The following is a 26,683-nucleotide window of genomic DNA, read 5'->3' on the forward strand; positions in this document are numbered from 1 at the left end:
AAAAAAAAAAAAAAAAAAAAAAAAAAAAAATCTGAGAAACAAAAGTTGCTGGTCTAAGCTGGTGTGATGGGGCATCCTTGTATTCCAAGCTACTAGGGAAGCTGAGGCAGGAGGATCCCCAGTTTGAGGCCAGCCTGGGCAACTTATCGAGACCCTACCTCAATATAAAAAAATATAAGAAAGTCTGGGCAGTGGTAGAGCATCCATGGGTTGAATCCTCAGTAATGAAAAAAGAAAGTTGTCATCTAATAAATCTAAGGCTATAGCAGCTTCTTCTTTTGTCTTCCCTTACACTGTGACACAATTATCCTTTCATGTTTGGTGTTTCAGAGGCAACTATTATTTTCATATGTAGGATTTCTGATGTACCCCATGGCTATAGGCCTAATAAAAAATTCTGGGTAAATTCAAGACAGCCTTTGTTATGTTTGTGCATGTTTCACTATATTTAGATGCAGGCCACTATCAATACACATTTTGTATATGTATTACATAAGGTAAAAAATATGTGAGAACTGCGAGGGACTGCTTTTTATTGAGATACTAATTTATTAGACAAATTGCTCAAAACTACAAGGCGTCTTAAATAGCTGATATCTGAGCTCATTGTTTCACAGCAAGAGGAAGTGGCTTTGAAATTATTACCGTAGTACAATATGTACTACAGTTAATTTTATGTAGTTAGAATTAATTACTGCATCTTGACATTTGTTTACATTTCTGACTTTGAATAGCATTATATACAAATTGTGTCTGTACAGATAAGTTTTGACACATTTTTAAATTTAGATTTGTGTATATTTTATGGTAGTAATGACAAAATAGACTGTTATTGACATTTTATGCATTTATGACATGCCCTTTTTTTAAATTTTTCAATATTTACAGATTACATGATTCTTCAAGTTTTTCCAAATTTTTGCAAATCTTCAAAAAAAGATACATATAATTATACCTATATAGTTCAAATCCAAGTGGTTGAAGGGTCAACTGTCCATCTATTAACTCCTCTAGAAGAGTTGACTATACCAGTCAGTCAAACAAGGAAGAGGAATCGAAGAAGAAATGTCACAGGGAGACTTTTCTGGTGTACCTGGAATTAAACTCCATCAACTACCACTTACTCTGCTTACACTCAGGAGGCTTGAGGGCAGAAGCTCGCCTGGCTGGCCACTCAAGGCAGGGACTAAGAAATCCAGATCAGGGGCAACTCAAGAGGGGTGATGCAGAAAATAATAGCAGTTTCTATCTCAAAGATACAGATGAAGCATTACAAGGGTGCTTGTAATTAATGACCAGGGACAGGGTGGTCCTCTGGGCTCCAAAATCATAACAAAAAAGTTATAGAAAATAATTTAAAGAAAAAAAATCACAAGCTCCCTATGTTATAGTACATTCAAATATTTGAACAAAGTTCAGAATGCAGGTTACAAAAGATGTAGGTAGCTAATTTACTGGGGAGGAGGGGATGAATTGGGATTAATAAAAGTTCAGAAATAAAAATAAACCCAAGAACCTCACAGAAACCAAATGAAAATTTTTAGAGAAAAGTAGTACCAAAGATTTTTGGTGTCAAATCTTTAAAAAGGTGAGAGAGTGTTTGATTAAATTCAGCTTACCCAAAGAGTTCTCTAGCAGCTGCCAAAATGGTGGATGTCTTCCCAGTTCCAGGTGGCCCATAAAATAAGAGATTAGGTAGCTGTGGAAATTAAATTTTAACTTTTATCAATTGTATTCGGCACAAATAGATGAAATGATGACTGCAAATGTCTGTGGAACAGTTTAGTGATCTCCCTAGTAGAGAAGATACATGTGTGTAGCTATTAAGATTCCTTAATCTAACTGGTATCATAGTACTAACAGTTCTAAATACTGCTTTTTCATATACTATCACTTTTTTCCCCAAAGTATCTTTCTAATCTCTTAAATTGAACCAATATCTATGTTTCTTGTATTTATGACCTACTTATGTCTGAAGGGAATCTCAGGCTTTTGATTTCTTTGTTCAAGATTGGGTGAGATTTTATATAAAGATGTAGCTGTTTCAAAGGGGAAAGAGATCAAAAGGGTAATGGGATTTGGCCAATACTGAGGAAAAAGGACTGAAAAAGGCATACAAGAGCTTTGAATGAGAACAAAAATATTTAAACAACAACAAAAAAACCCCAAACATCTATAAAGCCCTAGACACTACACCACATCATGACTGTGTACCCTGTAGGGATGCCCACAAGAAAGGGAGAATTCATTAGAAGAAAGGATAAAATGAAATGACTAGCGATCTTCTTTTATACCTTTAATCTAGCTAGTTTGGCTCCTATCAACTAGGCAATTGATCTGTGGTAAAGATTAATAAATGTATTACATTTTAATGAGCTCCATTCTAAAACCATGCATTCTTTTTTGGGGTACCAGAGATTGAAACCAGGATCAATAAATCACTGAGCCACATTCCCAGCCCTTTTTTATGTCAGAGTCTCGCTAAATCCTTAGGATCTCATTAAGTTACTGGGGTTGGACTTCAATTTGCAATCCTCCTGCTTCAGCCCTGAAAGTTGCTGGAATTACAGGCATGAGTCACAGTGCCCAGCTGAAACTACATTCTTCAGTAAGTCCTCTAAGGTAAGGAAATCATTACATACAGGACACTAGGAAGTAGTTTATTTGCTTTCATTTTTGCCTGACCACCCTGTCCATTAATTCTTCACCAAATCAAATATCACTGTGCTTGTTATTTAAACCTTATCACTGGCTTCACACTCTACTTAGGAAGAAACCACAAAGGGCTCGGGATATGGCTCAGAGGTTAAATGCTTGCCTAGCATGTGAAAGGCCCTGGGTTCAATCCTCAGCACAGCCCGCCTCACTTCCCTGGCAAAAAAAGGGAAAAAAACAGACAAAAATCCACAAGCTGCTTACCATGACCTGTAAGGACTTCTATGACTTGCCCATCACCCTCACCTTCCAGGCTCCAGCTTTAATGGCTTCCAATAGCTAAGTATTTTCAGGCCTGGCAATATATTGTTCCCATGACCTAGAATCTGACATTACTCTTTTTTGCCTGGCAAACTCCTAATGCATTACAAGTTGGACATCTTCCCTCACCATCCAATCTAAAGTGGGTCTCCTCTCTTATTTGCTCACTTGTTTTTGTTGCATTTATTTCAGTTTACATTTATTTATGGTTATTTAATTGATGGTTTTAATTGTAAAATACCTAACTCCCTAGATGGTTTACTCAAAAAGACCAAGAATCTTATTTGTCCCAGTCACTTCTGTATCCTTAGCATCTACTATAGTATTCAGTACAGTGAATACTACTACAGTGTTTACCAAATAAATCAAAAACCAACATACAGGTAAATATACTAATTAAAAGACTACTGATTGGGGGCTGCGGTTGTGGCTCAGTGGTAGGCCACTTGCCTAGCCTATGTGAGGCACTGGGTTCTATTCTCAGTGCCACATATAAATAATGAATAAAATAAAGGTCCATCAACAATTAAAAGAAAGATTAAAAAAAAAGACTATTAATTGGTAACATATACCTTAAGATACAAACTATGAGGCTCTATTTAAAAGATAAAAAAAAACATTAAAAATATTCCTAGATTCCTTAGTTTTTAAGGTTATACCTGTTATTTTGATTGATGCATACCTCAACATTTGTAATGATTCATCCAAGTAATTAACTTATAACATACAATAATTTAAATTCTTTAAAACAGTAGAATTATCAAACCTTATATAATAGTCTGATATAAGTGGTACATTTAAGAACTGTGGAATATCACATCTTAAAACTGATTTTTTTTTTTTTTTTTGGGTGGGAACCAGGGATTGAACCCAGGGATGCTTAACCACTGAGCCACATCCCCACATCCCCTGCATTTTTAATTTTTTATTGTGAGACAGTTGCTTAGGGCCTTGCTAAGTTGCTGAAGCTAGCTTTGAACTTGCCATCTTCCTGCCTGAGCCTCTTGAGCTGTTAGGATTACAAGTGTGTGCTACTATGCCTGGCATAAAACTGATTTTGGAAAAAAAAAAAATTATTATAATTCTACCTTTGAAAGTAAATGAAGAAAGTATTTTTCTTTACTATTTAGAAGTTGAAAAATTATTTTTTGTTTTGTTTTGTAAAATTTGGTTTGAAAAGAAGCATTTTGGGTTTTTTTGTGGTACTGAGGATTTAATCCAGGGCCTTGTACTGTTCATGCTAGGCAAGTATTCTACCACTGAGTTATAGCCCCAGTCCACAAAATATTAAAAAAGGGGTCACAAAACAAAGACCTTTATTCAATCTCAAGTCAAAAATTAAATCATAATCCTATAACATTTATTTAAAGAGCTGAAAATACTAGTAATTAAATTGGACCTATCTTGTGATGCAATTAAAATTGTACCACTGTGAAATTGTGAACCAAAACAAACACAATTAAAGAAAAGCTTTTAAATAGTTTTGTAACTGTAACTTCTTTCCAAAGGTGTACTGTAATACAGATTGAATGTCCATAATCTAAATTTCAGGCTCCAAAATCCAATCATTTTGAGTGTCAACATGATGCTACAAGTGTTTAGTTACCCTAAATACGTTATTTTTTTTCACTATCAGTGGAATGTCAATTTTTTTAAACTGTTAAGTGTGATGTATGAATAAATGTAGAAAATGATTGCTTATCAGCAGTATCTAAATTCAGAGTCAGGAATGACAGTGAAACCAAACAACCACACACTGTCTATGTGGGTGGATGATATGGTAACACTGTTGTTTCCTGATGGTTCAATGCACACAAACTTTGTTTCATACATGATAATTATTAAAGGTATTACATAAAATTACTTTTAGGGTTATGTGTATATGAAACATAAATAAATTTTGTATTTAGACTTGGATTCTATCCCTAAGATATTTCATTAGGTTTAAGACAAATATTCCAAAATTTGAAAAAAATTCAAAATCTAAAACATTTCTGGTTCCAAACATCTTGGATAAGGTATATTCAACCCACAGGGTAATTATAAGAGAACTATGGAAGCAAAAAACAAAGAACTTCATATTAAAAGCAGCCAGGTTTAAGGAAGTATATCTTGATTAACAAAACAAGCAATCCAACCATATCCTACTTTCATCTGTGACTTTCTTCATTGAGTTCTTAAAGTACTTGGGCACATCTTTATATACAATCTGAAATTTCTAATTCTTTACATGGGTTTATTTTGTCTCTGAATAATCTAAATGACAGGTTACTCAAGGATTATTTTATCTTATACATTACAGCTGGAGACAGAGAGCTTAAGCAGAATTAAATGCTCAGTGATTTTATTTTTAATTTTTTGAACTGGGGATTAAACCTGTGGCACTCTATCACTGAACTAAGGCCCCAAATCTTTTTTATTTTTTGTTTTGAGGCAGGGTCTTGCTACAAGGCTTTGAACTTGCAATTCTCTTACCTCAGCCTCCCAAGTAGTTAGGATTACAGGCATGCAGCTTTAATGATTTTCTTATGCTGTAGTTCAAGCCAAATCGTAAAGTTTGAAAAGTGTGGCTCTTTATAACACATAACATTATCTATCAATTTCTTATTTATTTGGCTTGTTTATTGTCTCTTCTCACCAAAATAAAAGCTCATGAAAAAAGAAGCCCAGTCTGTTTTGTTCATGGTCTTTACTTACTTGAATACTCTGTAGCAATGCTACATATGACTGAACAGAAGATACTGTTATGGTTTATATCTTAAATCACTCCCAAAGATAGTATACTGGAGGCTTGGTTGCCAGCCTGGGGCACTACTGGGAGGCAGTGGAATCTTTAGGAGGTGGAGCCTAGTGGAAGGAAGTTAGGTCACTGGGAGCATACCTTGAAGGAAACATAGGGATCCCAGCCCCTTTTCTTGTAGCTTTCTGGCCACCATGAGGTGAGCAGCCTCCTCAGCCATGTACTTCCACCATGACATACTGTGCAGCCACAGGCCCAGAGCAATGTGGTCAAGCAACCACTGAAATCTCTAAAACTGTGAGCCAAACTAATCCATTCCTCCTGTAAATTGTTTATTTTAGGTATTTTTAACACAGCAATGGAAAGCTGCCTTATACAGATGCTTAATAAGCATTTGTTGAACTAACTGTTTGTACAGTTATCAAGGCATTGCTATACAGACTGGTACCTAATGAAGGCAAAAGGTTATAAACAAAGGAAGAGGGTGAATAAATTAATTCTTAAATTTCCCAATGACATTGAGCATCATCTGGTACTCACATCAGCTCCTTCTAAAGATTTTTTCAACACTGCAACTACTTCTTCTTGGAAAGCAACTTCATCTACACATTTTGGGCGACTGAGGGGATGGAAGGAAAAAAAGTTATTTAGCATTGGTAGCCACAGAAAAGACTCAAGTGTTTCTTCTTTTAAAATACCAATAATAATTCTCACATATTGGGAATGAATTGGAAGAAGGTAGAAACCTCATTTGTATTTACCTTAAGTAATATATACTACAGAAGTAAAATAATTTTGTATCTCCCATCTGCACTGCTTGCAACAAGAATTAAGCAATGGGATTTTATTTTATATGCCACAAATGCCAACTGGATAAAAATTAAACGCTTGCCTAGAAAGTGTTATATTTTGACAAGATAAGATTATGAAGCTGATCTGAAAAGGGAGAACTATTTAATAATCTAAAGAAAGATAACTATGTTGGTTACATATATATACTTTAAAATGTGAATTGGCTAATGCCATTTTTTTCTTATTATCTAACTGTACCAAAAGGGCTAACAAAAACCAAGTTTAACCAATGTGAAGTATAAATTTCATCCTAAGTCATTAATTAGTGTTCTTAAGAAAAGCTAGAACAAAGTTATATATTCCCATCCCTGAGTAGACTTTGTGTTTAGTTAAGTAATCAAGTTTTTGATCCACATTTTCCTAATGAATAAGATTAATGCTAGGCAGGAATCATACCTCTATATATTACAAACCAGTGTCTCATGTTCAAATACTGCAAGTATTAGGCAGACAATGAGAGTGAAGAAAGCAGATGTACAGCAAGAAAAAAGATAATAAGGACTATGGCAAATTAAGGAACACATGACCTTCCCAAAATGAGAAGCAATACACAAGTCCATTTAATTGTCATTGAGATCTTGCAGCCAATGCTGCCTGATCTCCTGAGAAGCTGAAAATATAGATTTTTCCCACTAATAATTTTTTAAATAATAAAAAAAAAATCTAGATTTTTGGGCTGAGTGTGTAGCTTAGTGGTAGAGTGCTTGCCTAGCATGTGGCATGCTGGGTTCATTCCTCAGTATTGACAATTAAAAAAAAAAAATCTTAAAAATCTAGATTTTTATAAGGAATGCTGGTACCAAACAAAACATATGAGTACCTTACTTGGCCAATAAATAATTTGCAAACCCTTAATAACTGAGGCTATATCAATCCATTCAATGGTTACAATGACTTCTTATAATATCATTTACTGATGAAAATTAAAATGCCATTTCAAGGGTTGTGATGCCAAAAATGTATAAACAAAATTAGACAATTTCCACCTACTAGTAATAAAAAAGGAACATTTGGGTTATTTGGATTTAAGTAGAATTCCTGACAGCCAGTTTGCAAAAACTGTTTTCTTCATTTCTGTATCCCAGCCCCCCAAACTACAAACTTTAGCTATCAAGATTTACCAAATAAGGGAATTAAACTAGGTCACTGTAAGGTATCTTTCAATACCAAGTTTCTGTGATTTATATAATTGGGTGATTTTCAAGAACAGCATCTAAACAAAATGAACTAATTTCCCCTCACATTTTAAAAAAAGAAATCAGAACAGATTACAGCAGTAATTTATTAGCTATTTCCACAAAAATATAAGCGTTCTTACTATTTTTCCACCCATGGAACATGTTTGACTTTCTTGTTCTCACCACTGCTCCCTGCAGTGGCAGCTACTCCTCGATCCTTGGTTAATGGTGGTTTAGTACTGATAGATGTGCCTTTTAGAAATGCCTGCATGGTTACTTCACCCTGATGAAGTGCAAGACAATAAATAAATAAATAAATAAATAAAATAAGGCTTTCTTGAAATCATTAAGAGAAAGTTTAGCCTGAAAGCACAATTACCTTGTGCAAAGGCATTCATAAATACTTATTGTAAGAACATCACCCCATGCCCCAGGATGCTCTGAATGCTTTGTACTGAAGGTTACAAGGGACACAAAAGAGGCCAAAGTTCTTAAGGAACTTAGAATGTATTTATAATGAAAAAGTTACAGAACAAATACAAATTGCGTATCAGAAAAAATTTTAAGAATTCCAAATGCATTGATAAATATGACACCACTAATAGGCAAATTGTATATGGACTTCTACAGTTTCTTCCATTTCAGTTATGGGTGAGATCTAGCTACACCCTGAAATGGACTCTGCAATTAGAAGTGCTGGGACCACAAATGATAACCTTCACTGCTACTTCAGCCGAGCTCCACTCAATGATCTATTTCATTGGCAAAGCCGGTGTCCAATTAAAGAAGCCCCCCTCCCACCCCCATGGGGTAGGAAGAGTGGGGGACTCTTGTTAAAATGAAAATAGTTGTTTCTCTGTTAACATGTTCAATTGAAGAACCCAATACAGAAAAGCATGAGAAATCTAAAAAATTCAAATGAAGTCCCTTATACAGAAGATAGCTACTAACATTTGGGTAAATATTCTGCCAGGGTGTTTTCAGGGGGGAAAAAACCAAACAAAACACATCATTAGCCTGCCTGAAAATCCTTAGCATTAGTGGCAACTCTTTTTTTTTCCCCACTGCTGTATGCCCTCCGTGTTTAGAACCGTGCCTGGCACATGACAGATGCTCCATAACATTTGATGAATTAATTACCACCCACAAGACGGGATTTTCCCTTCTGCAAAAGGAGCTAAGGCCTATCCCATAAGACAGCTGAGTTAAGAAAGAAAACTGCGAACTCTCAGCTCTGCATGGCACTGACTATACATTCAATAAAATAAATTATTAATATCTGTAAGCGGCCAAGGGTCTTAACGTCTTTAGACTATTTCATCCCTGCTACGGGCTGCTAAAAATAATACGGCCCAAAGCTGGGCTCTAAGAGACGCTTACACCGAAACCCCGTCTCGCTAAGGGATGCGGGCGTGGGTGGGTATGCGAGATGGAAGACCTCACAGGGGCATTACGGGACGGGCAGGGAAGGCAAGCTCCACATTTCACCCGCTGGTCACCTGCAAACCCTGTTTCCCGCGCGGGAACCGCAGAGCCTGGGTCTTTCAGCCTCTCGTCACCGAAGCGAGTGGACTGCCGGCTCGTTCTGGGGTCTTCCGGAATGAGAAAAGGACGAGGTGGTGGCAAAGTCTCAGCTCTGTTCCTAATTCAGACAATAACGGGACCCGAAGACTTGCAGTAGGTGCAGTCTCTACAGTCGCCTGGGTTCCTGCCACGGAACGGCCGCGAAGGGCAGGGCGGGAGTATGCGCACAGGACACGCGTCACTTCCGGCGGGACTCGCGCCGCGCGATGAGAACCCTTTGCGGATTGACACTTTAAGGCGCATCTTTAAGGCGACAGACGTTTCTAGAGGCATAGACTGGAACGGGCATAACTAAGGAGATGCGAATGAAATTTCACCCTGTCCTTTGCACCCACTCGAGACCGCCGGGTAAGGACACTTTAGTGCGACTGTCTCCAAATTAGTGGGTCCCGCGGACACGACGCTCTGGCGGGAAAGCGGCGCGCGGGCCGAGGGCCTGTAAACTTCATTTGTAGTCGTGGGGCATCTTGCCGGCGTTTCTGCGACGACACAGTTTGACTTGCAGCCTACTTTATCCCAAAGGACTGGGGTTGGGGAGCGTGGAGTCGATCTTTCGGCAGAAGAGGACACACTGTGGATCTTGTCCTTCGGTCCTTCTTAGTCACAGAACAAACCATTTGCCTTAAGGGCAGAGACATTTGAAGAAGGTGCGTATTGAAGGTACGTGTAGTATGTGCCTCTTGGAGAGGAAGAGGATCCTCGAATGAGGGGTCCGCCACATTCCATGTCCATGCAGCCGTGGACATCTAATTCCTGAACCCTGATCAGAAGTCTAGTAGCACACGTTTAATGAAAGCTAAACAATTGATAATAATGTCAGCTCCTCCAGGGTTCGTGCACTGTGGGCTCCAGGCAGGTATTTGAGATAAACCACCTTTATCTTTTCCAAATACTGGGTTTAGCCCTGAATTGTACATTAATCTTATTGAAATCTGATCCTTCTCAATGCTGCTGCCTCCACAGACCTTTACTAATTAAAACTGTAAGGTTTGACGGGCACGATGGCTCAGGCCTGTAATCCCAGCCGCTCTGGAGGCTGAGTCAAGAGTTTCGAGAGTTCAAAGTCAGCCTCAGCAATGGAGAGGCGTTAAGCAACTCAGGGAAACCCTGTCTCTAAATAAAATATAAAATAGGGCTGGGGATGTGGCTCAGTCGTTGAGTGCCCCTGAGTTCAATCCCCAGTGCCCAAAAAAAAAAAAAAAGAAACAAAACAAAACAAAAACTATAAAGTTGACAAGGGTCTTCTGTAAGTGAACATGGAAAACCCAAACGCTGTGATAGGTGCTGACAATACAACAGGGAACAAGCTGGAAGATGCCTGCAAGTGGCTTTATGGACTAAAGTATTAGACAATGCGATGAGTTATGCAGAGGACCTAGTGAGGGAGGGTGAAAGGGAGAACATGCAACCCAGGCCCTAATCTAATCAAAGGGTTAACCAGATTTAACTAAGGGTATTTTATGCTACTTTGTATCTTCCACAGGTCCTATTACAATCCCTGGATAGTATAAAGCACACAGGTGCTTTATCTGGTCATTGCTTTACATTATTCTGATTAAACTGTACACTTAATGTTTAGACATTTTATTGCATGTAAATTAGACCTCAATAAAGTTGATAAGACAGATCTGTGAAAATAATGTGTGTCCATTCACTACTTGAACAAACACCATGACTGCGCAGAGGAAGTATTGTAATCCCATTTTACAGATAAGGAAGCAGTAGTCTTGTCTATTTGAACTGTTATAACAAAATAGACTAGGTGACTTATAAACAATAAAAATCTAATTCTAGAGACTGGGGAGTCCCAAGGTCAAGGCATGAAGATTCAGTGTTGGGTCAAGGCTTGCTTCCTCATAAACACCCAGTCTTCTCACTTTAACCTCACATGGTGGAATTAACTCCTTCTGGCCTCCTTTAAAGGGCACTACTTCTTGTCAGGCAAGATGGCACATACTTGTAACCTAATTTGTAATTCCAGCAGCTCTAGAGGCTGAGGCAGGAGGATCCCGAGTTGAAAGCCAGCCTGAGCAACTTAGTAAGGCCCTAAGCAACTCAGGGAGACCCTGTCACCAAATAAAATACAAAAAAGGACTGGGGATAAGGCTCAGTGATTAAGTACCTCTGGGTTCACTCCCTGGTATCCCCCCCACACACACACACACCAAAAGACTAATCCATTCATGAGGTCTTCACCCTCATGACCTAATCACCTCCCTAAGCTCCCATGTCTTAAATCATCATCTTTGGAGGTATTATTTCAACATATAGACTTAGGGGTAACAAACATTCAAAGCACATCAAAGGTTAATAGCAAATAGGTGGCAAACGTAGAATCCACATGTAGGACTGCCTGCCTGACTATAGAGTTGGGGCTTGTAATCAGTCACTGGGCAGGTCCAGAGTTGGCAGAAGGGTGACTTTATGTTAAGTAGGAAAAAAAATGCTAAATGATTTTTTGGGGAACGATAGCCAGTCTCTTTGCAGGGTTCTTTCTGCCCAGGGAAATCCAAGCCACCCTAAAACTAACAATCTCAGATAATTAATTAGCAACAAACACAAACACACAGAAATATATTTATTTAATGTAAAGACCCTGAGAGATCTAGTCCCCATGGGTTCTGGAACAAGACAAAGGGAAAATGGCTCGGGTAGTTTATTTAAGGGGTACATCAAAGACCGGGATAAGGTTTCAAGGGCTGAGTCTTTGTTGGGGATATCTTGCAGTCAGCAGGTGGATTGACATCTTGGCAGGTCACACCCATCTCAGGTGCTGTGTGGGCCACAGCAGAGTGAGATAGAGATTCACATTGTCCCTGGGCAATTGACCAGAGGAAATGTCCACTGGTTATTCCCAGACACCAGATGTCTCTTTCTACAAGGCTTCCATGTGCGGTGACCCACATGCAACCCATGAATGGCTCGTGACAAAATGATAACTTGTTTCAGCAATTTGTTTAGAAAAAGTGCCACCATCCTCCAGGCACATTCAGCTTTTGATGGGGTGAACTTAGTAAATAAGAGATTGGGCTAGATTTCAGTCTCTACTTGCTTCTTCAGGTGACCATTCTATTCTTGTACACAACTATAGGCAGTATCCTAGTCTAGGGAGTTCATAAATTTATGTGCACACCAAGCATTGTCATTAGAACAAGAGTTACCTATATAAATATACATCTTTTGTATTAATACATTCACAGGTGCTTAAAACAGTCCATAGTTTATAATAGCTTTTATTATTTGTTTTTAATAGATATTCATTCAATTACTATTATTGCATTACTATCAAGCGGAAATTTGTGAAGTTTTTTAATGTAAAAGAGGGTTTTGAGTATGTTGCCCTTTGGAACAGACAAGACAGAACCCATACCTGGATTAAGTTTTATGGGGTCACTAGAAAAGGAAAGGGAAGCACTAAGGTGGTAAATGAAAAAAAAAAAGTTTTTTGGGAGTGGGAAGAATTAACTCGCGGATGACAATACTACCATTTTAAAACCAGGGAGTACAGATGCGGTGGATGCTCTGGTGTGTCTCCTTTCAGGACTGAGATACTACCTAAGTTGCTGGGAGTATGACAACTGACAGTTCTTAGCTGAATCATTCTCCAGCAACTATCCTCAGCCAAACTAAGCCACTTTATCTGAGTTGCCAATCTTCCCTGAGGGCAAACCACCTCCTAGGACTAGTTAGAGGGGTAGAAGAGCTTAGCTCCTTTTTCTTAAGGCAGCACTCTTTATACAAGTTATTTTAACCCACATCACCAAACAGTTTCTTCTGCCTACTTCTGCTTCCTTCAGCCCTCTCATGTTTTATTTTTGAGAGTATCAGGAAATAAAAAATTATGCATGCAAATATCAATATCTGTTTCCTAAGGGATTTAATCCAGAAGCAGTTCTAGAAAAAGGCTCTGTAGTTGCTTAGCATGTGTAAGGTCCTGAGTTTGATCCACAGCGTGCGCACACACCTGCAAACAAATACACAGGGTTTAAACTGGAATTTTGAAGCCAGATTACCTGCCAGCTGCTGGTATGTGAACTTTAGAACCCCATCACTGGTGGTTGTGGAGCACTGACAGCTCCTGGCATGCTGTGGAAATTGTTCAAACTTTCATCAGTGGCAAAGTGAATTGTGCTGTGCGAGGGTTTGCAGCAGATGGAGGATCTCAGGGATTTGGGGAAATAGTAATTGTAACAGCTTTGGAATGTGATAGTCATTTGGGAAGGGTGTGATTAATTCATTAAAGATAATGAAAGACTGGGGGTGATTCATTGCCAATATAAGATCAAACATGAAAGCCAGAGAGGTCCTATTTAGTAGCATATAAAATGATTCACATATCCTGCAGCCAGAGGGTAAAGAAATCTGAGCCAAATTGTGTTTGGAAACACAATTATGAGTGACAGCGCCCCAGAGAAGGTTAAATTCTCAATCCCAGCAAATCTGGTACACCAAGGTCAAGACCTGTTTGAGAAAAAAAACTAGGATACTGAGACTTGAAAGGAGGCTATTTGGATTGATGGACTTGACAATCTCAAATGTCCAGATTCTCCTGACTTCTGTAGATCTATAGAAGCAGCCCATCAACCATGTTACATACAGGCTGGTGCTCCTCTTTTAGGGATGTGTGTGGACATTTGATGATAAGGAGGCTTTCACCTTGTACAACACACATTTCCCCTTGCTTCCCATTGGTTTACCTTCTTCTCCATTCTTCCACCACTGAAGGGGAGGGAATTATCCACAGTGTGAATAGCTGGAGGTAGGGTCATGGGGACAACCTTAGAGTCTAGAGTCAGCCTGCCACAGAATGCATGGAAGATTCTTCATGAGCATCTGACAGAGGAGGAAAATGCTAAACTTGATTCATGAATGATCCAGTTGGTATGTGGGTGCAAGGCAAAAATGGGCAGCTGCTATACTACAGCCTAACTCAGGACAGCACTGAGGGAATATCCTCTTAATGGCAGAGCATCAGGCAGAAGTGATGGCAGATAGAGACTCATAGGAGGTGGTTGAGTAGCTTGGCCTGTTCATCAGGGATGTGATAGGGAAAGGATGGGAAGAATGGCAATGAAGGTGTTTGGAGAAGAGGTGTGTGGACCAAGGCAGTGAGAATGAGGTCTGAACATCTTTATAACTGCATTAATGCCCAGTAGAGAGCATTCCTGGTTGGGGAGGCACTAATCAGCCAATCAAATAAAATGATTTCTGTTGTTCTCAGCCAGTCAGCCTGTGCCCTCAGCTGTCCTCATGTTGGCACAATAAACTTCTGAACAGAGTAGCCATGGTGGCAGAGACAGAGGCTATACATGAGTCTAAAAGCATGGGTGTTCTAGTTACTGCAGTGTACAACCTGCTCTGTACAGAAACCAAAGATCAGCACTCCTCTGGCCCCATGCCCATTCCTCAAGGATATCGATCAACCTTTCCCCACAAATAAAGAAAGTATCACTTGTTTATCCCAGGAATAAAATTCTGCTCTCTAGATTATTCTAAAAATCCTTACTCCCTAAAGTAATGTTTCTTAAAGGATGGTTTAGGGCTATTGCATCAGGACTACTTGAGAGGTTTGTCCAGTCCTCGTCTGGACCTGCAGAATCAAAATCTCTTTAAGTTTTCTGTTTGGGAATATGTATTTGTGGAACATGGAGGTTTTTGATTAGTAGCTGCTATGGTTTAAATGTTTTTGTTCCCTCCAAAACTCATGTTGGAAACTATTACCAGTGTAATCAGTCCCAAATATAGAAATTTAATCCCTAATAATCCCAGGATTAATGCTACAGTGAAAAAGGCTTTTGGGAGTGGTTTCTGCTCTCTTGTGTGCTTGCCCTTCCACCTTCCACCATGTGATAACTCAGCAAGAAGATCCTCCCCAGAGGCTGGCACCTCGATCTTGGACTTTCTGACTTTCAGAACCGTGAACTAAAATACCCAGTCTTGTTATTTTGTTATCGCAGCACAAAACAGAATAAGGAAATGACCTTTCACTACACTACTCAATATTCTAAACTTCTCCTAGAAACTAATTCAGTTGTGATGAGATGAGGCTTGAAAATATATATTAGGAGCATCAAAATTGAAGTCACTTTGCCATATCAGTAGGACAGATCCATATTCGGTTTCCAATATCAAATCACATTTACACGGTCTCAAACAAACCTGGCAGTATACTGTAGGTGACAGAATGAAGAGCATATGGTTTAGATAAGAAGGAGAAATGCCTACATAATAAAACATTGGAACTGGAAAGCCCCACAGCTGTCCCAGTCCCTTTCTTTCACAGCAAACTGAGGGTCAATTTCACACAACTTGTCTGCTGCTGAGCCAGATCTCCTGAGCCTGGAGCACCAGACAGGGTCTAATGAAATGTCACCATGAATAACGTGATAAGGGCTCTAAGAACTTGAAGAGGGCCCATAGCGGACTGTGTGAGTGAGTGGGAGGCAGGTCCTTGAGGACCTGTGAGGAGATGAGACTCTCAGGGGCAGGATAGAGACTCATGGGCACCAGGGGCAGTGCGGAAGGGTGGTACCCAAGTTCCAAGTTCAGGAATGTCAAGAACATCAGCACCTTGTATATGTCTAGCACTTCACAAAGCTCTGACATAAATATTATCACACTACAGCACTTTTCATCCTTTGGGATTCTTAGGCATAAGGTACCTGGGGGACATGACTGAGAAGGACACTGGGAGCCAGTGAAGGATTGGAGACAGCCCAGCAGAAGGGCATCATGTCCAGAGGGTGTTATGGAGTGAGCTAGGGTTGGGGCAGGGAAGAGGAGAGTTGTAACCGGTACATGAGGCCCTGCAGCTAGAGAGGCAGAGGAGGGAGGCAGGCCCTGTGGTTTGGGACATCTTCATGACCACTTGTGATAGGGGGGTAGGGGACTGTGGGGAAAGCCCACAGGGGCAGGCAGCACTCAGATGGGATACAGGGCAAGGCCCCAGTCCTGGCAGAAATCAAGGCCACAGTTCAGTTCTAGCAACTGGGCAACATTCTTCGGTCACATGCCCAGGTGCCCCAGGGTCCTTCAAAGACCATGGAGCAGTCTCCAAGCAAACGTATGCAGTGGTGATTTGAGTCCTGGCTTGAGAGATTCATCAATAGAGTGGGGGAAAAAATCAAGAGAGGGAGGTAGGCCTCAATATCAGACTGAGAACTTTGCCTTTTATATTGTAGGCAACAGGGAGCCACTATAAGGTATGTTCACAGGGAGTGTCATTCTTATAGCTAGGATGACACCATGTCTGAGGTTTCACCCACAAACCTTATTGTTGACTTATCGCTCTTCTTTTGGTAGAAAAATGGGGAATTTGGTGGGCACACTGATATTGCTGGACTCAGAAATAGTGCAGCTAGCTATTGAGACATGGAGGGACCCAGAGTCAAGGTGTGCAGGGAGCCCAGCAGGATAGGTGGGAGAAGCAGGGGAAGAAGCCAGGACCAGGCAAATTGGACTGCAGAAACCTTTTCTAAATGTTGGGGGTAGAAGTGGAGAGAAAGGGATGAGAAATCTCAAATCTCAAATGTACATTTAGATACATAGTTGTAGTATTTTTATGTGTGTCGCTTTCCTTGACTAAACACTCAGGATCACTGCAGGTGAACTGGGCTGCACGAAATAATCACACAAGAGATAGAGATACGTTTTTCTTTGGGGTCCTGTGTCAGCTCCTCTGATTTAAGGGTCCACAGAAAGAGAGAGTGAGCATATGCTGAACCCTTTTATTGAGGAGAAGCCATTCAAATGAGGCAAGGTATCAGGTTTCAGGGGGTTGAGTCTAGCTTCATGATTTTTGCTGTCAGCAGGTTGACTGACATCTAGGAAGGCCACGCCCAAAGCAAGGGCAAGACAAGGGGACACACAAAGGGCATTTCCATGGAACATTCTATCCCAAATAGGGCAATGGGTAATATTACAAAGGAATAGGTGAGTTTAGCTCTATCCATGGGGTAACACACCTACATGTGAAGACATGCCCTCAAACTTCTTGGACTGGGGCAATGTCCAGGTCATTACGAGATGTAGTGACCGATCAAAGCCTCTCTGCTCCAGGATGAACGGCATGAATCATTCAGAGCGGCTCCCCACATATGTGTGTGGTGGACTTATTCCTTTAATACTTGCTGACTAGATTGTGTGTATATGTAAAATAAACTAAAATTGGCTTCAATATGATTACTGATTTTTTCTTTCCACTCGAAATAAGCTTCTTTCTGTATGAAACATGTAAATTTTTTTCTTTAGAAGAGATACAAAAAAGAAATATCAAATGTTTTGAGAGTTCATGTTGATAATCGATTTTCTTAGCTTACTTTCAAGGTGCTTTTTAAAAAATTTTTATGAGAAAGTTTCCAATTCCCTCTTGGTGATTATTATTAACTCTGATTCTTCTTGGTCCTAGACTGGTTTAAAAAGGAAATACATACTTCAGAGATACAGGAATCTAAATGTACAAGTTTGAACTCTGGGTCACAGACAAAAATTTGCAAAAGGTCTGGATCCAGTTTAGTAATCTATATCATTTCAGAGAGATATAGGTGCTAAAGGGGCAGATTACGTAGCAATTAGCCCTTAACACCCACAAAGTGGCCACCGCAGAAGCAGCAGCACAACTGTTAGAAGGTCCTGTACCTCAAAGCTCAAATCTAATTCTGTCTCTTGGGATAAGTTATCTTAACTCAATGTGTCTTGAAGAATTATTATTATTATTATTATTATTATTATTATTATTATTATTATTATTATTATTATTTTGCAATGCTGGGGATTGAACCCAGGGCCTCATGCATGTTAGGAAAGTACTCTACCACTGAGCTATATCCCCAGCCCCAAATTCTTGCTTTGTATTTTATTTACAAAGTGAAGGTGGCGCTTTATAGTCTCTCTGTGAGGATTAAATGAAATGCAGCTGTAAGCACAGCTTAGAGTGAACTTTCACTCATGTTAGCACAATGGTACCATCCAAATCCCTCCAAAGGGTGTGGATAAGGTCACTACTCAGGCCTGAAGACAGGGAATCAGAAATTAAGAACACTTCAGCTCTCTCAGTCAAAATGAGCCTGTTGTGCTAGAAGTGGCCATTTTAAATCTTTTTATTCCCCCATGTCTTATACATGTACTTAGGGTAATGATGTCTAACTCATTCCACCATCATTCCTCCCTTTTGCCTCCTCCTTTCCCCTCCCTCCCCTTTGCCCTAAAGTTCCTTCATTCCTCCCATGACCCCCCCAGCCCCCCAGTCACCATTATGTGTCAGCATCATCATGTCAAAGAAAACATTCAGCCTTTGGTTTTTTGGGATTGGCTTGCTTCACTTAGCATTACATTCTCCAACTTCATCCATTTACCTGCAATGCCATGATTTTATTCTCTTTTAATGCTGAATAATGTTCCATTGTGTATATATACCAAAGTTTCCCTATTCATTCATCTATTGAAGGGCATCTAGGTTGGTTCCATAATTTAGTTATTGTGAATTGTGCTGCTATTAACATTGATGCCATTTAAAACTTTTTGGGAGAACTGGGGCCTCACCAACAATTTCCAGAGTAGTTTCATTCTGCCATCTAGTGGACACAAAGGGCAAAGTCAGATTTGGAGCAAAATTGTTTTTGTCGTGATCTTGTATATCTGTAATTTACCAAAAAAGTATTTCCTGATTAGTACATGTTGAACTTTCTACCAAATCCACTTATTAATAGACTCCACTTTTTAAGGAAAACAACCATCCATTATCCTAAACACTAAGCACAAAACTAATTTTTCTAAGACATTTGTATTTATAAATTATGAATTTCAAAGATTGTCTGAGGAGGGAGGAGAGAATGCTCTGGAGTAGTCATCATCACAAACCTTCCCACTGCCATTATCCATCTATACAGAGCACTCTTCACATTTATTGGATACATAGATCAGAGTAGCCAGAGTCTCTTGAGGGCGATGTCTTCCTGAAAACACTGGGTGAAATCATTGAGAGAATAAAAGCAATCCATTAAAATTAAAAATGTTAGCATGACCAAGATGAATATTTGTTAAGGCCTATTGCTTGAATTAGTTGTTTTGCTGGTGTATTTCCTTTGTTTTGATTTCTAAGAGCACCCCTGGGTGTCCATTAGGATTTCCATTTTGTGCAGGATGAAGACATTCACAGCTAAATCCCCCTGGAAAGTTAATAATTGCAGCATGCTCAAAGTGGCTAGTGATCTCCTGAGGCTATTTGTTACTCTTTTTACCATTAACAATAATACTAGCAGATGCTATTTATTGAGCTTCTACGATGTGGCAAACACTTGTTCTTGTACATTTTATTAATATTTCCATTAATTCTCCAAAATAGACATAGTTGCTTTTGCTTTAGAAATAAAAATAGATGCCTGTGACTCTCCTTGAGCAAATCTCAACTGTGCCCAGTGCCTGGTGATGAATAATCATTGTCTGGTTAGCTGACTCTTGGGAGTCAGTTTCCTTTCTTGAAAAATGAGAATATTTTAAACTGGAGGATATTCCCTAAGGCTTTATTGATTCTAAGAATTCCTCTGCTAGATGAGAGGATATTGTCCTTTTGATCAAGTAGCCCAGGATACAATGGAAGTGACAGAGCTAAGTGCACATAGAGTGGGGTGAAGTTTCTGTGAAGGGACAACATGGCAGGCATCTGTGGGACCTTCTGCCACCTCCCAATGAACACTTTCTCCACTCTCTCCTGTCCTGTCTCTGTTCTTCCTTTCCTTTGCCCTTGCCATTCCCCTCTTGCTTCTCTTTCTTTTTTTTTAAATCCTTCTGTCTGATCCTAAAATGGTGCTTTGCTAACCATGGATTATATAACATGTTAGCAGGTCATAAAATTGACTCAGTGATCTGGAACATCATTTAAAAAATGAAATAACAGAATGCAAACCATTAAAAGGCATCACTCATGCTGAAGACAATACTGTGTAAGACTTGTTTTAATACAGGCATAACTTATTTCAGAATTGTGTGTGTGCATGCTGGGGACTGAATCCAGGTCCTCCAGCATGCTAAGCACATGCTCTACCACTGAGCTACACCCCAACCCCATTTTATTGTGCTTTGACTTATTGCACTTTGTAGGTAACTGCCTTTTTAAAACAAATTTAAGGTCTGTGGCACAGAGCATCTAGCAAGTCTGTTAGAACCAGTTTTCCAACAGCATGTGCTCACTTCATGTCTCTGTGTCAGATTTTGGCAACTTTTGCATTATTTCAAGTTTTAAAATTTTTATTATAGTTGTTATGGTGATCTGTGATTGTTGATCTTTGAGGTTATTACTCTGTTTTTGGCACCAAGAACTGTGCCTATGTATGATAAACCTTGTGAGTGTTGTGATTGCTCTACCAACCAGTTGTTTCCCTGGCTCTCTCCCTCTCCTTGGGACTCTCTGTTCCCTAAGACAGTAATATTGAAATTAGGCTAACCAACCCAGCAATGTGCCTCTAAGTGTTCAACTGAATGAAAGAGAGGCACATCTCTCACCTCAAATCAAAATCCAAAAATGATTAGGCCTAGTGAGGAAGGCATGTAGACCAAAGAGAAGATGCCGCAGTCCGGCTGCAGCAAAATAACCGGGGGGTGACGAGCAACTTGTGTACATTGATACAGCAGGAGTGGGAGCCGTTTATTGTAGGACAGGAGGGGTATATATACATTCCACACAGCTTATCTTAATTAACATAAACTAGATACAGCAGTCAACCAATAAGGAATCTCCACACTTAATGGCTCACTGGCGTTACTTCACAAACCACTCCCTCTGCAAAATGCCAGGCGCCATCTTGACTTGTTTACAGTCTCTAACAGAAGAATGGATCCAAACTAGGCCTCTTGCACTAAAGCCAAATTATGAATGTAACAAAAAATTCTTGAAGGAAGTCAAAGTGCTCCTCCAGTGAACACATGAAGGATATACAGTGAAACCGTTTTATTGCTGATTCGGAGAAACCTGGAGCATTTGGATAGATGATCAAACCAGCCACAATGTTCCAAAACCTAATTAGTTAAATTAGCCAAAGCCTAATCCAGAGCAAGATCCTCCCTAATTCCCCTTCAAATGAATGAAAGTTGAGAGAAGTGAGAAGCTGCAGAAGAAAAGTTTGAAGTTTAGAGTTTGGCTTATGAAGTTTAAGGAAAGAAGCCATCTACATGACATGACGTGACATTACAGCAGTGCAAGATGAAGGAGCAGGAACAGATGGAGGAACAGCAAGTCACCCAGAAGTTGAGCCAAGAGCATTGGCAAAGGTGGCTCTGGTAAGCAACACATTTTCAGTGTAGATGAAGCAGCCTTATGCTGGAAAAAGAGGCCATCTAGGAAATTCATAGCTACAGAGTAGAAGTCAATGCCTGGCTTCAAAGCTTCAAAGGACAGACTGACTCTAGTTAGATGCTAGTGTAGATGGTGACTTGAAGCTGAAGCCAATGCTCATTCACCATTCTGAAATCCCAGAGACCTTAAGAATTAGTGCAGTGGCAAATATATGTAATCCCAGTGACTCAGGAAGCTGAAGCAGGAGGATTTCGAGTTCAAGGCCAGCCTCAGCAACTGAGACCCTAGCAATTTAGTGAGACCCTGTCTCAAAATTAAAAATAAAAAGGGCTGGGAATTTGGATCAGTGATTGAGCACCCCTGGGTTCAAACCCCAGTACAAAAAAAAAAAAATTACACTAAACCTATTCAGCTTGTGCTCTAGAAATGGAATAATAAAGGTTGATGGCACATGTGTTTACAAGATGGTTTACTGAGTATTTTAAACCAATTGTTGAGATCCGTAGCTCAGAAAAAAAGATTCATTTCAAAATATTACTGCTCTCTGACTGTTGTGGCATGTTCAAAGCCAGCCTCAGTAACTTCCCAAAGCCCTAAGTAACTGAAGAGACCCTGTTTCTAAATAAAATATAGGAGATGTGGCTCAGTGGTTAAGTATCCGTGGGTTCAATCCCTGGTACCCCCCCCCCCCAAAAAAAAATTACTGTTCATTGACAATGTACCCGTGCATCTCAAAGCTCTGGAGATTAATGTTTTCATGCCTGCTAACTCAACATCAATTCTGCAGCTTCAATTGCTGATTCAATCTGAGAGAAGTAAGTCAAGCTGCTTTTGGAGTATTAGGTGGAATTTCTAGAGGGTTTCTAGGAGGCACTGCCTGGCTGTGTTCCATGTTCCTCATACAGTTCTTCTGACCTTCTCTGGGGAGGGTCTGGCCCCAGATGTAGCTTGGGGTGGGGTTTCCTCTGTGCAAAAGGAAGGGAGCCTCCACTATTAGAGTCTGTAAACAAGTCAAAATAACACCTGGCATTTTGCCAGGGGAATGTTAGAGTTCATAAACAAGTCTGGATGGTGCCTGGCAAAATGCCAGAGGGAGTGGTTTGAGAAGTAACAAAAGCGAGCCATTAAGTGTGGAGATTCCTGATTGGTTGACTGATGTATCTAGTTTATGCTAATTAGATAAGCTGTGTGGAATGTATAAATACTGCTCCTGTCCTGCAATAAACGGCTCCCACTCCTGCTGTATCAATGTACACAAGTTGTTTCCCCCCCCCCCCCCTTATTTTGCTGCACTCCACTGCCTCACTGCCTGCTCAGGTAACTGTTCCCCCACCGCCAGTTGCAGGATCCTTCTGCTCTGTTCCTGTCTGCCCAGAATGTCTCCCTCAGCAGTCTTGCTCACCTTTCATGGCCTGCCCAAAGCCCTTCCCTTGATTCTCATCTGAACAGAAAGCGTCTGGCACTTTCACTCCTAGAGATGTTACTTTGCTGACCCTAAGCCTGAGGCTGCCCTTTATGCAGATGCTCAGATCCCTGACCTGACATCTGAGCAGTATGGGAACAGAGACCACTCATATTTAGAGTGGAGATAGAGAGCAGGAATGTAGAATCCAGCTGCAGAACTTGGCCAAGTAACTATTACTATCTTATCTGTTTCCCCATCCGTAATTGGGGTTAAGACCCCTATCGGGTTGTTGTGAGGATTAAATTTTGAGAAACACCTAACATCCACCAGGCACAAGGCAGCTGTTCAGTATTTGGTAGTGGATGCTGTTCCCCACAGTGTCTAACAGGCCCAGGATATTAACAGGTGTGCATAGATGCCAGAGATTATCTAATCAAGTCATGTAGACAGAGGCAGGATGCACCCGCGTGTTCCTCTGATTTTCTCTCATATTTTCTATACCGGGGATGGGATGAAGTGGTGTCCTACCACTGAACAACATCCCCAAGTCTTTAATTTTTTTTTTTTTAATTTTGAGACAGGGTCTCACTAAGTTGCTGAGACTGACCTTGAATTGTTGTGATACTCCTGTCTCAACCTCCAGAGCACACTGGGATTACAGGTGTGTGCTACTGTGTCCAGTCAGAAATGAACATTAATTAGACACAAGAAAAGGAAGCAAAGAAAGAGGGATGGTAAAAAAGTTGTTAAATAAAAAAAAATGGTGGTTTCCTTGGAGGAACAGGGAGGTAGGACTATGAACACCATGTAGGCGTTTTTTCTCAGTTACAGCATTTCAGAACTACAAAAGCAACCTGAAGACCACAGAGGGACCACCCCCATCCCACCACCCATCTCTGCCCTACCAAAGCCCAGGTGAGCAGTATAGGGCCTGGGGGAGAAGGTGGCTGAGATTTGGACAAGAAGTGTAAGCCAATCTGTTGCCAGGGCTTCTCTGACTTTCTTCTTGGCATTTCAGGGCACCGAGCAGCACCGAGGGGCGCGCTGGGGTGTCCCCTGGCCTGCCAGTTCCTGCGGGGGAGACGACGGGTGTCCAGGCGCAGGCAGTGCAAACGATCGCAGCAAGCCCGAGACCCTCCTCCGCGGAGAACCGACCCTTGGCGCAGGCTTCCTTCGCTCCTTGGCCGGCAGTGCTGTCTGCATCCCGGGGAGGGGCTGCCGTGATGGGGACGAACGCAGCGCCCTCCTTCAGCAGAAAGCAGAGAGCGGGCCTCGGCGCCACGGGTCTGCAGCCCCTGGAGGGGAGCCCAAGGCTGAGCGCCCCGGGGGTCCCAGCTCAAGGGCCCCGAGAACCTGGGGGCAGCTGCACGCGCCTACACCGGCGCGCGGGTTCCTGGGGTTCTGCCGAGTCCAGCAGGTGCCAGAGCCTGCATGGGGCTGCTGTCACTCGCCAGTGGGCGACACCTGTTTCACGCGGCACTTAGTGCCCAGATGGCTTAGTTTCAGAGATAATGACTCCAGGTTAACCGCTGAGAGACTTAACGTTTAGATTTGTTGGTTTAAATATTGGCTTTAGAACTTCGTGTATTTGCTTTTAATTTTATTTTCATTTAAGTGTAGCTCTTTTGTTTTCCAGTAATTTTATAGTCCTCAGTTACTTTTTTAAAACTTACTTTTTCAAGTTTGTTTTCAGTTATTTGTAATTACTTCATTTTGAGGGATACATACTTGTGAATCAAAGAGCTTTAGAATGGTTTACTTCTAATTATTTCTTATGAGACTTGGATTATTTATTTTTCATAGTCTATTTCATTTGTAGTTTTGAGTTAATTTTTGTTTTTGTCTGTTTGATTTTGAGGTTATTTGATTCTGAGTTATTTGCAGCATGACTTTTTAGTTATTGTAGTTTTGAGTTATTTTTACATTTACTTAGTTTTGAATTATTTAGCTTTTGGTTGCTTATTTTTAAAGTTATTTCCAGGTATTTAATATTTGAGCTTTTTCTTTTCAGAATAGGTTGAATAGGCTTCAACCTATTCAGCTTTTGAGTTATCTTCAGAGTTATTGATTATCAGTTATTTACTTTTTTGCTTATTACTTTTTTCCTGTTCTTTATTTTTTACTTACTTAGTTTTAAGGTATATTTATTTTCAGAATTGCTTTGTTTTAGGATTACAATTTTCCTTGATATCTGCGGAGGATTGATTCCAGATTTCCTGTGCATACCCAAATCTGTGGATGCTCAAGTTCCTTATGAAAAATAATGTAGTTTTGCATATATCCCATGCATATCCTCCTATATACTTTAAATCATCTCTAGATTATGTATAATACCCAACACAATATAAATGCTATATAAATAGTGGTTATGCTGTACTGTTCAGAGAATAATGGCAATAAGAATTCTGTGTATGTTTAGTACAGACACAATTTGAAATGTTTTCTCTCTGCAATTGGCTGACTCCTCAGAGGAATATGGAATATGGAAGGTCAACTGTACTATCTATCAGTCAAGTTCCAACAACTGACAGAGACACCATACTGATTATTTCAACACATTATTAAATATAAAGAATTATTACCCTGCTATTGAGGTGCAACAAGGAAATATTGATGTATCATGCAGATTTCAATTGTAAGAAGCAGCTATAGCTCCAAGAGCTAAGAGCAAAGGACAGATGTTGGAATTATCAAAATCCAGAGTTTGTGGAGGTGGCTCATGGCTGGCACTAGTCCTCTGAGGAGGTGCTAATTATGGCACAGGTGGCTCAGGACTCAGGGTCTGAGGTCCTGGAGTTGCATGCAGAGCTCCACGGAGGAGCATGGCTAGCAGAAAAGGGCAAGGAGTTAGTTATATGATTGTTGGAAAAATGGCCACCTTGATCCACTGGTGCTGCCGGAGCTCAATGTGGCACTCAGAGTATAGATGCTACTAGGGGAAGGTTGGCAGTATCCTGAAGGGGTTCATTCCCCTCCTCTCCCCCACCCTTCAAAGCAGAGAATAGAAGGGTGGGCTGAAAGCTGGGAAATCAGAGCTTGCAACCAGCATTCTTGCAGTTACCTAGTTTTGGGTAAGCCTTGGATTTAGTTTGTTTTGTAATCATTAGGGATGGTTTGATTTTAAGTTTTCCCTGGACACAGGATCTAGCTGAGTATTCAGTCCTCCGATTGTTTCTGGAATGGAGTGGGTCAACTAATTGAGAGCAGTGATTTTGGGAGTCTCAAGAAAACTACTTTAGAAATCAAGAAAACAAAAAATAATGTATCTCTCTTTGTTCTTAAAGAAACCCTTTGAGTAGGCGATTAAGAGAAAGAAAGAAAAGATTAAGGGTCGGCTTGTTTAGGAAGGGGCTCCTTGAAATACTTGTCCATCTAAGGTTCTACTTTGAACTTTTCAGAAAGTGAAACAATGTTGTGGGTCCATACTCTACTGCCCTCTAACAACAAAACATCTTTCCTGATGATAGAGTATGTTTCAAAAAATCAGAAAATTAATGCCGCAGCCCGGCTGGCTGGGCAAAATAAGCGGAGGGTGACGAATAACTTGTGTACGTTGATACAGCAGGAGTAGGAGCCGTTTATTGCAGGACAGGAGCAGTATTTATACATTCCACACAGCTTATCTAATTAGCATAAACTAGATACATCAGTCAACCAAT

At 40.3% G+C, this 26,683-nt stretch overlaps 1 protein-coding gene and 1 long non-coding RNA gene across 3 annotated transcripts in view; one reads left to right on the top strand and one right to left on the bottom strand.

Annotated features, from left to right (window-relative positions):
* The window catches only part of Rfc4 (replication factor C subunit 4), a 15,912-nt gene extending 6,496 nt beyond the window's left edge, over nt 1-9,416 (bottom strand). Inside the window, exons 1-4 of one of the 2 annotated variants that reach the window (XM_015499969.2) lie at nt 9,246-9,416; nt 7,887-8,029; nt 6,257-6,335; nt 1,620-1,699 (exon numbers count right to left, since the gene is read on the bottom strand). In XM_015499969.2, coding sequence (XP_015355455.1) covers nt 1,620-1,699; nt 6,257-6,335; nt 7,887-8,017 — 290 coding nt within the window. In that variant the 5' untranslated portion in view covers nt 8,018-8,029; nt 9,246-9,416. The remainder of the gene's footprint in view (nt 1-1,619; nt 1,700-6,256; nt 6,336-7,886; nt 8,030-9,245) is intronic. The other variant, XM_048804041.1, reaches the window with a different exon arrangement.
* Nucleotides 9,417-9,626: 210 nt separating this feature from the next.
* LOC125617096 lies at nt 9,627-25,384 on the top strand. Its single transcript, XR_007347938.1, has 3 exons — nt 9,627-9,990; nt 23,850-23,939; nt 24,043-25,384. It is a non-coding gene; the product is annotated as an uncharacterized LOC125617096 (long non-coding RNA).
* The last annotated feature ends 1,299 nt before the right edge of the window (nt 25,385-26,683 follow it).

This window comes from Marmota marmota, unplaced genomic scaffold, assembly GCF_001458135.2.
Source record: "Marmota marmota marmota unplaced genomic scaffold, marMar, whole genome shotgun sequence".
Lineage (NCBI taxonomy): Eukaryota > Metazoa > Chordata > Mammalia > Rodentia > Sciuridae > Marmota > Marmota marmota.